General features: G+C 57.7%; 1 protein-coding gene across 8 annotated transcripts in view; it reads left to right on the forward strand.

The window, feature by feature from the left end:
• The first annotated feature begins 334 nt into the window (after window positions 1-334).
• Window positions 335-14,095, forward strand: part of BAIAP2 (BAR/IMD domain containing adaptor protein 2) — a 54,411-nt gene continuing 40,650 nt past the window's right edge. For all 8 annotated transcript variants that reach the window (XM_065897667.1, XM_065897668.1, XM_065897672.1 and 5 more), the window contains exons 1-2: window positions 335-404; window positions 1,914-2,000. In XM_065897667.1, the coding sequence (XP_065753739.1) occupies window positions 335-404; window positions 1,914-2,000 (157 nt within the window). The remainder of the gene's footprint in view (window positions 405-1,913; window positions 2,001-14,095) is intronic.

Here is a 14,095-nt window from a genome sequence, read left to right on the forward strand (position 1 = left end):
GGCACCTCAGCGCAGCATATCTGAGCACCGGATGTATGTCGGGTACTGCCCCACGTGTCATACGTGTGCTCACTTGTTTAATCTGCAAGGCCCCTATGGAGCAGGTTCTGTTCTTTCCCCCATCGTACAGGTGTCAAAACTGAGGCTTGGGAAGGTCATTTGCCCAAGGACATTCAACAGGGGCAGAGCTGGGATTTGGACCCGGGACCCGGCCATGGCTTCGTGGTCTTGACCCCGCATGTGATGCTTGTGGGATTTTCCCCTCGCCGTTCAGGCCCCCAAGCCGCCGGGTGCCTTGCCTCTGATGCCGTTCCCTGCTCTCTTCCAGACCATCATGGAGCAGTTCAACCCCAGCCTGCGGAACTTCATCGCCATGGGCAAGAACTACGAGAAGGCGCTGGCAGGTGAGGCTGACGTCCCTGGCCCACGGGTGCGAGTGAGGACATCTCAGTAGGTGGACAGCTCCTGGGGCCTGATTAGGGAGGGACTGTGGTGTTTCCAGAAGCACGCCGTGGCAGAGTGAAGGTGTAGGTGCTGCACCACGGAGGGCCATGATGTTTAGCGCACACTGTGGACATGGGGCCAGAAGTGGCAGGATGGTTCCAACCCTGGAGTTGGGGGGGGTCGGCCTGCACATTTCGGGCCGATGGTGGTTCCTTTCCTGAAAGCATCACCCAAGGACATCTTACCCCCGGGGGTTTTCTCTCAGAGTGACATAACTTCATTCTCAGCTGCTCAGCGTCGATGGCCTAGGGTAAATCCGTCAAGGCCCGGCCTGGGGTCTCCCGCTCGCGTGCCCCAGCCCTTGGACATGAGGCACAGGCCTCCTTCCAGGCTCCTCCACCCCCACCTGGGCCCCCAACAAAGTTCTGTGGAGGGGGGCCTGGAGGTGTCCTCCCTTCCCCATTTTCCTGGACTGCCCCATAAGACAGAGCCCCTCAGCTGCCCTCGGCTGCCCCAAGGCCAGGCCTGGGCCCGCTAGGCTTTCCTTTCATCTCTTCCAAGGAGCCCATCCTGCCCGGCAGCGGACGCGCTCCAGCTGCTGGGGTGCGGAGCCCGCACACACTTCCAGACTGCAGAGCAAATTGCGTGTGCTTAATTGAAAACTACCTAAATAAAATGTGATCAAGTGTCCAGTAATAAGTCCCTAACTGGGTTCTGGAGAAAACGGATTAGAAATAGTAATTATGCTGCTGGCGGGTGCTCCCCATGGTCCTGCTCCAGAGGCGCCCTCGTCCTCCTTCCAGCGTGAAGGGCAGCTGGGGGGGGCTCTTCTGATGAAGGAGTTTGTGGGCACACCCGGGGTCTTGAAGGGTCTCCGAGTTCCTGGAGGAAGCTCCATCCCAGGCAGCGGGCACCAGGTGTGGTCCCAGGAAGTCAGCAGGACCGGCGCTTTCAGTGCCAGTCCCTCGCGAAGTCAGGTTAGAGCAGAAGTTGCCCTGGGAAGTGGTGTGAGTCCCCCCGCTCCGTCCCCCTGGTGCTGCCTTTAGCCCCCTTTGAGCGTGTGACTCACTCCCACTTACTTGCTCTCTCTGAGACCACAGACGGGGACAGAGTCCTCAACCCAGGTTGGCTGGGGGGGGTCTTCCTGCCGACCCACTTTGCAAGTCTCCTGCCTGGGGTTGGTGTTTGTCTCGTCAAGACACCAGGCCTCGTGGTTGGGGTGGCACACTGCGATTTGACTTGAAAAGCTCTGGAGCCAAGCGGTACAGTGTGCTCTTACACAGAGAAGGAGCTCTTAGGATTGGAACGAGAGAACATCAGCAAGAAACGGGCTTAGGTCCTGCCAGGGCCGGAGCCTGCTGGGCACAGGGGAGGCGGCTGACTGCCAGGCAGGCAGGATCGCCGAGTAGGTGCTGCAGGTGTTGGTACTTCCCAGCGAGGGAAGTGACTGCCCCTTCCTCTTCTCTCAGGTGTGACGTATGCTGCCAAAGGCTATTTCGATGCCCTGGTGAAGATGGGCGAGCTGGCTAGCGAGAGCCAGGGCTCCAAAGAACTTGGTAAGACCCCTAAATGTGGCAGAGACCCCGGAAGTCCCTGAAGTCGTTGGATGTCCCCATGCCGGTCTGGGACCCCGCCCTGTCCTGTGTCTGGTCCTTTGATTTGGGATCAGGTTTTCCCTGTCCAACAAGGGAAGACTTCCTAAAATGGCAGTTGCCCTTGGAGCTGGCGAGGGCTGTGGGGCACACACCCTGCTGAGAATGGGGCGCACCGGGCGGCTCCAGGTCCCCTGAGAAGCACAGTGTGGGGATGAGGAGACAGGCAGATCCATGTTTACGGGTGTTTTTGTGGCAAAACTTGAATGGCCGGCATAGAGGAGCCATGTGAAAAGTTGGACTCAGATGATGGTCTTTAATGGTGTGGGGAAAGGTTCTTGGTATAAAAATGAGCAAAAAAGGATGCAAACCCATAGCATGGTGTGACGAGATTTTGTAAAATTACATTGGGGGCACGTTTATCTCAATACAGGAAGAGACCCCAGAAGCTTAACAGGTAGAATTTCTGGGCTGGATTATTTCCTTTATGCTTTTACTGTGTTTTGCACATTTCCAGCAGGAGCTCACGTTACTTTTATAGTCGAGGCACACAGTGTGAAATGGCAAGAGCTGTGGGCTCCCTTGGAGAGGCTCTCGGTTGTTGGCAGGTTTGAGGGTGTTTGTTTTCTCTGTGTGTCCATTAATTCCAGCTCCCAGAGGTGCCTCTGTCTTATCTACGGTGCGGCCTTTAGCAGAGGCTGCCCGCTCTCACTCGCAGCACCGCCCTTCAAACTTTTCACACCGTCCTACCCCGTAAGTCAGGCCTGCCCACTGCCGGGCTTTGTGGTGCCCTCTGCTGCTCCCTGTTTGAGGACACGGTGGCCCAGCTGGCCCTGCCGTCCCGGCCCTGGGTCCACACCTTCCCCAGCAGGCCTGCCAGGTGTGTGTGCTGTGTGTCGTGACTGCCACCCCGGCAGAGCAACAGTGGCGTCCGGGTTTTCCTGAGAACAGAGAACAGTGTAAAAGCCAGACACAACTATGGGACCTTCCTGGGCTGGGAGCAGGGGCAGGCGACCATGTGCAGGCGAGGCTGGGCAGAATGAGTGACCAGGGCTGGACTCCTCATGTGGGCTGGGCTCTGCTCACCTGGATGTGGGCCTTTCTTCAGTGTCTACAGAGCTGGCTGGTCTCCGGCTCTGTGGCTCTAGAGGGAAACCTGCTGGCCTCTTGGGGATGCTCAGCTGACCTGCCCTGGGCAGCCCCGTGAGGACATGGAGGCCAGGGTGCTGTGGTCAGGCCTGCGGGCTCGGCCTGGCTGGTGACATGTTGGATGTTTGGGCAGATGTTGGCCAGGACCCCTTTGTGATCAGCGATGGCCGTGAACCAACCGACTCTGAGCTCAGAGGCCACGCGTGGGCCCCGCCCAGCACTCCTGGGCATCCCGGCTGCAACTCCTGCAGCCACCGTCTGGGCCCCTTGGAAGAAAGTTGGGTGTTGTGTGTGATCCTGTGTGTTTATACACGGCTCCTGTCTGTGAAAGGGGCACTTTCCTATCGTGGTTAATCGTGGTGGCCTTCTCCCCGCAGTCACACACACGTGTGGAAGGGGAGGGTCTGTCCACGGGGAGATCGGGTCCCACGTGGCCCCATAGTGAGGGTGGGCATGTGCGAAACCACAGTGAGATTCCCGTGGGCAGAGTCCTTGGGAGTTGTTGCTACAACAGGCCCCGTGAGCAGGACAGCAGGCGGACTTCTGCTGTGGAGTCCGCACGTGGAAGGGGCGGGCAGGGAGTTGGAACATCACCCACCACTCTAGGAGCTGTCTGGGCTCCGGCCTGAATCAGGGAGCTTCTGGTTTACTCGTGGGTTTTTGAACTCTCTCCAGGGGCTTTTGGGGCTTTGTGCGTCTGCAGAGGTGGCTGGTGAGGACTCTGTTTCCTCTACTCCCAACGGTTCTGACACCAGATGTGGGTTTCCCTGCACCAGCCAGCCCTCCAGTTTCTGAGGACCCCAGCTGGGCGTCCCATAGTTCAGCTCACTTCTGACACCATCTACCCGGGGTCAGCGCAGACCCACAGGGTGAGGGCCCCATCCCGAGAGACTGCCCCCCACCCCAGAGGCTGGCACAAGTCATGGGTCCCCAGTTCACCACAACTCTGTCCAATTTGGCTACAAATCGGATTCCCACCACTCCCTCCTCAGATCTGGTAGTTTGCTGGAATGGCTCACGGGACTCGGGGGGGCTTACTTCAGAGTCCCAGTTTGTTGTAAAGGGTATAACGAAGGACCCAGGTGAACGGCCGGAGGAAGGGCTGCACAGGGTAAGGTCTGGGAGGGTGCCGAGCGCAGGAGCTTCTGTCCGCGTGGAGTCGGGGTGCCCCACCCTCCCAGTCCATGGCTGTGTCCATCACCCTGGAAGCTCTCTGAACGCCGTGGTTTAAGGGTTTCCAGGCATGAACAATTGTTGGCTCCGTCTCCAGCCCCTCTCCCAGAGGATGGGGGTGGGGCCCAAAGTGCCACTTCTAACCCTGGCTCGGTCTTCTGGTGACCACCCCCATCCAGGAGCCCACCCAGAGTTGCCTCATTAGAACAAAGGATGCTGCTATCACCAGGAGATAAGAAGGGATTAGGAGCTCTGTACCAGGAACGGGGGCAGAGACCAGTGTGCCTTTCTTCTCAGGTCACTGTCAGCCCTGCTCTGGGAACTGAATTTTTTCTTTTGGTGACAGCTTTACTGAGATGTAATTCACATGCCATACAACTCACCACTGAAAGTGTACAATTCACTGGTTTCTAATGTATTCACAGAGCTGTGCAACCATCACCATATCTAGTTCCCCAACTTTTCCTCACCCCCAAAATGTAAGCCGTCCCCATTAGCAGTCCCTCCCCCTCCCCCAGCCCCTGGAAGCCACTGACCTGCTCTCTGTGTCTGTGGCTTTACCTGCTCTGGACGTTTCGTATGGATGGAAGCGTGCACTGACCCATCGTGACCATTTGTGTCCAGCGTCTTTCAGTTAACACCGTGTCTTCGAGGTGCATCCATGTTGTAGCGTGTCGGCTCCATTCTTTTTATAGCTGAATAATATTCCATTGTGTGGATTCCATTCCCCAGTTGATGAACATCTGGGCTGTTTCCATGTTTTGACCAGTTTCCATAGCACTGGTGTCAGCAGTCGGCACAAGTGTCTGTGTGGACACTTCACGTATGCCTGGGAGGGGAACTACTGAGTCACACGGTCGGAGTTGAATTTATATTAAAGCAGCACACACCCTGGTTTAAAAATAAGTCTCCCTGCCCCCCACGTGCCCGAGGCCCTCTTCTCAGCCCTGCATGTCGTCTGCCTGTGTTTGCTTCCATACATGTAAACAGGCAGGTTTGTGCTGCTGTTTTTCATGTTTTGTTTTGTTTTTTTTTTAAATCTTTCGGCCATGCCGTGCGGCATGCGGGATCTTAGTTCCCCGACCAGGGAGCAAACCCGCACTCCGTGCGGTGGAAGCACGGAGTCTTAACCACTGGACCGCCAGGGAAATCCCTGTGCTGTTCTTTTTAATTTTGGACATTATTTAATTAATGTTTTTCTAGGAGATTTGGATTTAGCATTTTTATACCACTTCTCACCCCACCCAATAGAACGATGACAACTTTTGCTTAAATCGGTGTCCAGTATAGCCTTTGTGTGGTGCTGGCAGGAATACTGAGCTCAGACAGAGCAGTCTAACTGCAGTGCAGTGAGATGGACATGAGTGCACACCTGCCTAGGTAGTACACACCTGCCCAGGTGGCAAACGGCCCTGTCACCCCCAGCATTTCCTGGGGCCCCCCAGAAAACCTCCTGCCTCTGTCCCTCCATGCCCCCCACCCCTTGCCAGGCAACCACTGCTGTGTATTCTGCCCTGAGACTCGGTGTGCATTTGTTCAAGTTTTATGTAAATGGACTCGAGTAGTGTGTGCTGTGCTCTCTCTTGGTCTGGCCTCTTTTATCTCATGATTGTTTTGAAAGTCATCCCAATGTTCCACATACCTCCAGACCATCCTGCCTTCGTGGCAAGTAGTTTCCGCTGCATGGAGGTGACCCGTTGTTTATACATTCTTCCATTGATGGACATTTGGGTTGTTTCCAGTTTGGGGCATTTCCACGTCTGCATTTCTCTAACAAACTAACGACATCGAGCATCTTTTCACATAGTGTTTGCCGTTTGTTTATCTTCTTTGGTGAGATGTCTCTTCAGGTCTTTGTCTCCTTTTTTTCAGTTGGGTTTTTGTCTTATAATTGAGTTGTAAAAGTTCTCTGTGGGAGACTTACCTGGTGGCGCAGTGGATAAGAACCCGCCTGCCAATGCAGGGGACATGGGTTCAATCCCTGGTCCGGGAAGATTCCCACATGCCGCAGAGCAACTAAGCCCATGTGCCACAACTACTGAGCTTGAGCTCTAGAGCTAGAGCCCACGCTCCGCAACAAGAGAAGCCACTGCAACGAGAAGCCCGTGCACCGCAACGAAGAATAGCCTCTGCTCGCCACAACTAGAGAAAGTCTGTGCGTAGCAACAAAGACCCAACATAATCAAAAATAAATAAAATTAAATCTTATAAAAAAAAAGTTATCTGTGTATTCTAGGTTGAAGTGCTCTCTCAGATACATACTTTGCAGATATTTTCTCCCAGACTGGCCTTTCATTCTTGTCACAGTAGTTTATTTATTTATTTATTTGGCCATACTACATGGCATGTGGGATCTTAGTTCCCCAACCAGAGATCGTACCCCCTGCAGTGGAAGCGTGGAGTCTTAACCACTGGACCGCCAGGGAAAAACCCCTGTCACAGTGGCTTTAGAAAAGAAATATTTAATTTTAATGAAGTCCAGTTGAGTGATATTTTTTTCTTGAACTGTGGTCCATAGGTTTTTGTTACTATTTTGACAACTTTGTTTTTGCTGGAGTTAATAATTGCTTCCCTCCATTTGCATAGTCGTCAGTTTGCGGTCATTAACTCGCTCCCAAACCCAAGACTGTGCTCTGGGACTCCTCCCTGCCGGCCGCAGTCCCGTTGATCTGGCTGCTTCTCCCCCTCTTGGAACTTGCCTCCCGGAGCCCCGACCTGCTCTGATACCCTGGGCCTGTGGCTGGGCCATGCATGGGACACCCCTTCTCCAGTCTGGGACCATGTTTTCTGGGTCGTGGGTCCTGTTTTACTCCCTCAATTAGGGAGATCATCCTTCCTTTTAATGGTTCCTTAGCGGGAAGAGGGGAAATAACGTTTCTGAGCGCATGTCTGTCTGCGGGTGTTTCTCTACCTCGCACTGATGGCTTAGAATTCCAGGTGGGAGACCGCCTTCCCTCGGGGTCCTCACCCCCATCCTCTGACTTCTGATGTTGCAGTCTTCACTGTTGTTTTGGCTGATTTTTTTTTTTTTTTTTTTTTTTTTTTACTGTGAGTTTTTCGTTTTTCCCTCCTGGAAGCTTTTGAGATCTTTGTCCTTGGTTGGCTGTTGTGAAATTTCCAGACGTAGCTCCAGTGTGTATGTTGGGGGAGGGCCCAAGGGGGCCTGGAGAACAAAGCATCCCAAGGGTGGATGTGGTGTGTGGCCTCCCGGGCCACGGGAGGGGGCAGGGGTTAAGCTGCAACTCCGACCTTGGGTGAGGCCAGCAAGGGCACCAGGAGGGGCAGAGGACAAGAGCAAGGGTCTGTCCACAAGTGCAAGATGGACAAAAACGAGGCATTCTGGCAGAAATGGGGAAGTCTGGAGAGGAGGGAGGGGGGCGAGGCTGGGGGAAGGGGGCAGGGCCTGGCAGGAGCTGGGGCTTCTGGCCGTGGGAAGCCGGGTTTGTGCAGCCTGCTTGTACCCGTTCCCATCCGCCTGTTGCCTGCGGTAGCGGGTGCTGCGTTTTCACTGCTGTACAATATTCCGTGAACGCGTGATGAACACAGTGTATTTCTCTGTCTTCTCGATCAGCGCTTGGGTTACTCCCGGTGGGGGTGGGTTTGCTGCTCTGAACGAGCTAGTCCTCGGGACCGTGATGCCAAGCCCACCATGGGGTGACCTCCACGCGGTTCCACAGCAGCCGCTGCCCCGGGGCTCACCGGTGTGACGCCACGGGGCTCTCCCTTCTGGCCCTGCTGTCTTCCCACATGACCGGTGTGTGAGGGTTCTCATTGCTCCTGTCTGAGTGAGGCTGGGCACCGCTGCCTTCTATTCCCGTGCCCTCGTGCCCCCCTCTGTGGGGGCGAGTCCCACCCGGCAGGCCACCCAAACCCCAGGCGCCGAGGCAGCAGCTCTGGTCCACCTAGTGCTGGAGGGGAGGGGAAAACCAAACCGGGACCAGCATCTCGGATACCAGCAGGACAGTTGTTTCCGCTTTGTTGTAACTTGGGGCGTGCTGGGTGCCCGTGTACCAGGGGCCAATGACCCAGCCCAGGGGGGATGCCCATCCTGGGGCTGCCCTGCAGTGACCTGCTGAGAAAGCTGAGGGCTTCCAGGTCCTTCTGAGCTTTGAGGCCCTGGTAGAAGTGGCAGAAATTTCAAATTGGGGACCTTTGCTCTTGGCTGGAGTGTGGTGGGGATTGGCGTTTGGTGGTGCACTTTGGCCACTGTCCTCATGGAACAATGTCACTGGGTCACTTGCCTAGGAAACGTTTTCTTCTCAGTTTCTCGGTCTCGTTAGCTCTGCCTGTGGCCCTGGGCATCTGTATGAGCTCCCCCTCCCCAAAAGCTGGTCGGGACCCCAGGTAGGGGGGCCTGTGCTGATTCCTGAGTTATCTGAATCTTGGGCATTCACTGACAGGCTGTTTGGTCTGGCATGTGGCCCATGTTTATAGGTTTCTGTTATGTTTGAAGAGAACATATGTTCCCTGCTTATTCCGATTCTGGGTGCAGGGTTCCTAATTGTGTTCAAATCTTCAGTAATTCCACCTCCTTATTGGTAAGTGAGAGGCATTTTTCTTACTCGCCAGGAAGGTGGGCTCGTCAGTTTCTCCGTGAGGTTTTTGCTTTATGTGTTTTCCAGCTGAGTTATTGAGTGCGTAAACTACAAGTTACGTGCAGTCGTGTTTTCCTGACAAGCTGAACTTTATGAGGGGAACTCCTCTGTTCTCAGTAACCCTGTTTTTAGTCTGTTCTGTTTCATGCTGAATTTGTTTTCCTCCACCCTTCCTGTCTGCAGCCCCAGGGAATTACTCGTTTCTGACCACTTTCTTCTCGATAGACCTTACTCCCCAGGATGGGAGGGAAGAGATGCAAGGTCTCTGCTGTCCTGGGGATCAGCCAGAGCCCTCAGGGGTGAGTGCCTCTGGGGAGGCGGTGCTGGGGAGGTGTGGCAGCAGCCTGGGGGGAGCTCTGCTCACACTGATCACATCCTGAGCCAGGCGCCGGGCTTCTGACCAGAGACTTAATCTCGAGGCCCTGCAAAGTGGGGCTTCATCTGCCCTCTTGCTGCCCACTTCTGCTGGGATCCCTCTGGGTGTGGCCCCTGGTGGCCTTGGGGTCAGGGATTGCCAGGCAAGCAGTGGCAGACACCCTGGCCACTCCCTGGTCCCCCTCCTTCCTCCGCTGATCCCTGCCCCGTTCTGCCAGCTCTTCTTGCCTTTTCTTTCCCCCGAAGGGCAGGAGCTGTATGGTTCCTGCTCTGCTCACTGGGCCAACAGCCCACTAGGACGGTGTGGGATTCAGCCATGCCGACCTTCGTCTAATGCTTCAGGGGGTACTGCACCCCCTCCCCATCTCCCTACGAGCCTTGCGCTGCATCCTTCCTGCTTAGAGTGAGGGTCCCGAGCAGCACCCCCCCCGCCATGTCAGCCAACCACGTACTGCCCAGAGCTGCACCCCTTATCACCAGAGCAGAGGCTTCTGACGTGAGGTCTCCTGCTGTGAGCGAGGCTGAGGCCTGTGGAGGTCAGAAGTCACAGCCCAGTCGCTCTGCTGCTGCCCCTTTGTTCCTCGTCCCTGTGGAGAGCGAGTGGCCACTCTGCCTTTGGTCCCGTGGCCAGGAGGCGGCTTAGGGCTGCAGCTCCAGACCTCACAGAGGAGGCGGCCTCTCATCTTCACTCCACTCGGCTCTGGGTTCGCTTTGATAGGCAGCTACTTAGCCGGGGTGCAGGGAGGCCCGCCTTCCCCATCGCCTCGCCGCCCTCTCACCCCCCGCCACCAGCCACTCGCACTTGCTGTGGACTTGTCTCCCTAACCGCGCCCCTCACGGCTCCGTTGAGGCACACCTGGTGCCGCCCCCGTCTCTTTGATCTGTGTACTCGGGGCAGCTTTTCCGAGGCCCTGTCTGCTTGCTTTCCTCACGGATTTCTGTGCTCGTGGGACTGACCGGCAGCTCAGGTCAGCGGGGGTGTCCCATCTGGGTCCGAGGCTCCAGGCCAGTCCCCGGTGTGTGCAGACCCAGGCCAAGGAGCCAGGATGGTGGCCCAAGGGAGGGTGACCCCGATCACAGCACCCCGAGGGGGCTCACTCTCCAAGCTCGTCGACCACAAACTTGGGGGTGTGCTAAGATCTGGGAGTGAGCATGTCTCCTGCTTCTGTCTCTACCTTGAGCCTGGGGGCCACAGGGCAGAGGGGGCAGGTGGCTCCTTTGCTGCTGGCCACAGCAGGGTGCACCCAGCCTCACCCCGTCCCCCTGACACGGGCAGCCTGAGATGCCAGCATGGTGGGGAGCATGGCGCAGAGTGGGCATTTCCAGACTGCTCCGGCCTGGGCTCCGGGGCTGCTCGGGGAGGAGGTCGGATCTCCAGGCAGGCAGGCTCCTTTTGCCCTGAAGGAGGGAACAGTGCAGACGCTGTCCTTTTATCCTAGGCACTGTCAGCAGTGCCATGTCCCCTCTGGGCTCTCCCATTGCCTTAAGCTTTAAGTCACAGGACACTCAGGTCACATCAAAGCAGAGAGAGCAGGTGGAGAACCCCCCCACACCGGTGCCTGTCACCTACTGGCACAGACCAAGTACGGCGGCATCTCAGCTGTGCCCTGTCACTGTTCCCCTGGGGTGATCCCGATGGCACCTCGTCGCTTCTCCATCCAGCCTCCGTGTGCACTGTCGGCACGCCCGGCCTTGGCCACGGGGCTGAAAGCACACAGGTACCCCAGTCCAGGCGGTGGACAGGCTGGCTTCCGGGCCCTCTGCTCCACCATCACGGCCACTCCAGATGGGCCTGGTGCAGCATCAGTCTCTGTGTTGTCCTGCTTGCTGGATTCTTCCCCAGTGTTGGTTCCTGGGGGTGCCACCATGGACCTTGACCTCATCCTTTGTGCAGGGGAGGCCACTGTCCTGTCCCCCTCACCGAAAGCCATGCCACCATCTGCAGGAGCCCCCAGGGAGCTGGCACTCCTGAGCACATCCTGCCCGCTGGGTGGCCCCCTGCAGCCAGGCCCCCAGCTCTACTCCCCAAAGCCACTGTGCAAAGAGCAGGGCTGAGCCCAGCACAGGCAGGAGTAGGAAGTGGAGGCCAGAGTCCAGTGCACCTGGGCTCCGGGCACAGTGCTCAGGTGGGCAGGTGACTCAGGGGCTCTGTGCCAGAATCATCCATGCAAGAAAAGAGGGTCAGTCAGCTGCCCTGTGTCTGTGCAGGAGGTTAAAGTGACATATCCTGTGGAGCGTTCTAGGCGTTCCTGGCCGGCAGCACTAACATGAGGCCATCGTTGCAGCGAAGGGCCCAGCCTGCCCTGAGCCCTCTGTTTCCTCTGTGCATGGCCGACCTTCACGCTGGGCCCGTCCCTCCCGAGCCTGTGTCCGGGGCCTCTGCCAGAGCCTCACCTGGACATTTGGTCCATCTGCGCAGCCGAGGGCCAGCGGCTGAGCGGCTGTTTTGTTTGGCCCTCACCATCTCCTGAGGCCTCTGTTGCGTTCTCTGCCTTTGAAGAGCCCGCTTGTTTGTGATCCCGGGCGTGTGTGTGCTTGCAGGTGCCCTGGGCCTGTGCTTGGCCGCCACCTGCCTGCACCCATACTGGTATCTGCACCGCACCCACGAGAGAGCAGGAGCTCCGTGCTGGGCGGGGCCTCGGGGCAGGAGGCGGCTCCCTGCACCTGAAACTGGGCCAGGTTTGGCCCCTGAGTCACTGGATTAAGGTGTGGCCTGAATACTCCCCTGGCGTTTGGCTGCTGTCCACGCCCAGCTACCCGAGTGAAGAACCGAGGCAGGCAGTCCCGTGCCACCTTTGGAGACTCGCTCTGTGCGACTTGGCTACCTCTTCTGGTTCCTGTAGATGCCGGCTGACTTTCCTACGACTGCCTCATGCTTAGAGGCACGGGGTGGCCCTTTCAAGCTGCGTATGGGTCGCTGAAATGCAGGGGCCATGTGACCCCAGGGGCCTTTGAGCCTGTTGCCGGATAGTTTCCTTGGCAGAGGTAGTTCTGAGATGGTGCCACAGGCCATCCACCAAGTCGGGGGGCTGCCCACCAGGTTGGCTTCTGCGCTCCCTGTGAGGCCGGAAGGTTGTCGGGCTGCGTCACGGCCCCTTCCATGTCATGCAGAGCTGTCAACACCTGGCTGGGGAGCCCGAGTGTGGCCCTGCCTTCCCTGCAGGTGGGTGACGGTCTGTCTCACGTCCACGTGCTGTCAGACCCTAACAGCAGGACCCACCTTTGACTGCTAAACCTGACAGACGCCACTTGGAGGACTTAATTACAGCCGCACAGTGGGAGCCAGGTCGATTTCACATCCCTGAGGGTCCCGACTCAGAGGCCCCACGTCACCCTACGCTGTGGTCCCATGATGGCCTGGCGTCCCCAGGCTGGCCTGGAGTGGACTCCTTCACCTCTTCCCAGCTGATAACACCAGCAAGCCCTGCCATGGCACATGGAAGGGGTGTCCCTTAGCCCCTGGGAGAAGTGGCCGGCACACGGGCGGTCACCGGAGCCCCAGGAATAGGGTCCACGCTCTCCTGGCCTCCCTCAGGCCTCGAGCAGATCTTGACACCAGGCAGATTTTTTGCAGAGTCGCGGCCCTCGTGTCCGGCTTTGGGTGGACGCTAGACCGGTCAAAGCCTGGGGCTGAGCACAGGGTAAGAGGGCAATCTGGGTCCCCTCTCAGGGCCCCCTGCACTCACATGACTGCTGTGAAGGGCCAGGGGCTCCAGCGTGTCCACTTGGCCTGCCCTGATGAGAGCTTTATGGGGCAGGCTCGAGCCTTTGTCAGGAGGGATTAATAAACATCTTAATTGGATCTGCCTGTTCTCAGCGACTCTGGCCATAGCAGGAGAGACGGCTCAGGGTGTTTTCGTGCTTCCTCGGTGGCCAAGGGCCCACTCCAGGGTGGGAACATCCATAGGGAACAGCGGTGTGTGGCTGTGGTGACCCCATACCCTCTGGCCTGGTTCCTGGGGGTCCTGCTTGGGAGGAGGGGAAGGGGGCCCCCAGCTGTGGTTCATTCTGAGCCTGGTTCTGGTGGTGAGGTGGGGCTGGCAGGGTCTGTGAGGACCGGGCCTGGGGCTTGTTCCCACTGTGGGGGGGGGCATGTGACCTGACCAGGGTCCACAGCAGGAGGCTCGCCGAGGTCTTTTAAAGCCCATACTGCAGCAGCACGCCTGTGGGGGCTCTCCCACCACGGCCAGTCTGACTCGAGTGCCTGGGTGGCTGGAGGGCCCTGGGGGCCCCCAGTCCTGTGACCCCGCCGTGTCTCCCGTGAACTGAGGTCCCGCCGGCAGCGTGTGCTGTGTTCTCAGTGTGTCTGCAGCTCCCCACCCCCAAGTGAGAGGGCGGAGGAAGCGGTCCTTTGTTTATCCTCCAGCAGGGAGCAGGTGGCCCTGGAGCATCCCACACATGGCGGGGGGCCTGGTGGGCACAGGTGCCGGCTCGGGAGCCTCTGCAGCAGGTCTCCACCTGTTCCGAGGGGTGCTGGCCCCTGGGTCCCCGACGTTGGCAGGAGGGCAGGTGTGTCAGAGGCACTGTGGACGCTCTGACCGCAGAGGCCTGCTTACCTGATGAAAGGTCCTCAACGGGGCCTGTTCCTGTTTGTGTCTCGCATGATTTAGAGCGAGTTGATGCCCGAGAAACCGTCCCCAGGAGAGCTGATGTCCACTTGGACAGTTAATTGGGGGCATGAGTGGGCAGGTTAATGGAGGTCCTCATGGCACTTGGTGAGGATCGGAGCAGCGGTGCCTGCCCGGCCTGGGGCGCAACCTCACGGAC

Source organism: Phocoena phocoena, chromosome 19 (assembly GCF_963924675.1).
Source record: "Phocoena phocoena chromosome 19, mPhoPho1.1, whole genome shotgun sequence".
In the NCBI taxonomy this organism is placed as follows: domain Eukaryota; kingdom Metazoa; phylum Chordata; class Mammalia; order Artiodactyla; family Phocoenidae; genus Phocoena; species Phocoena phocoena.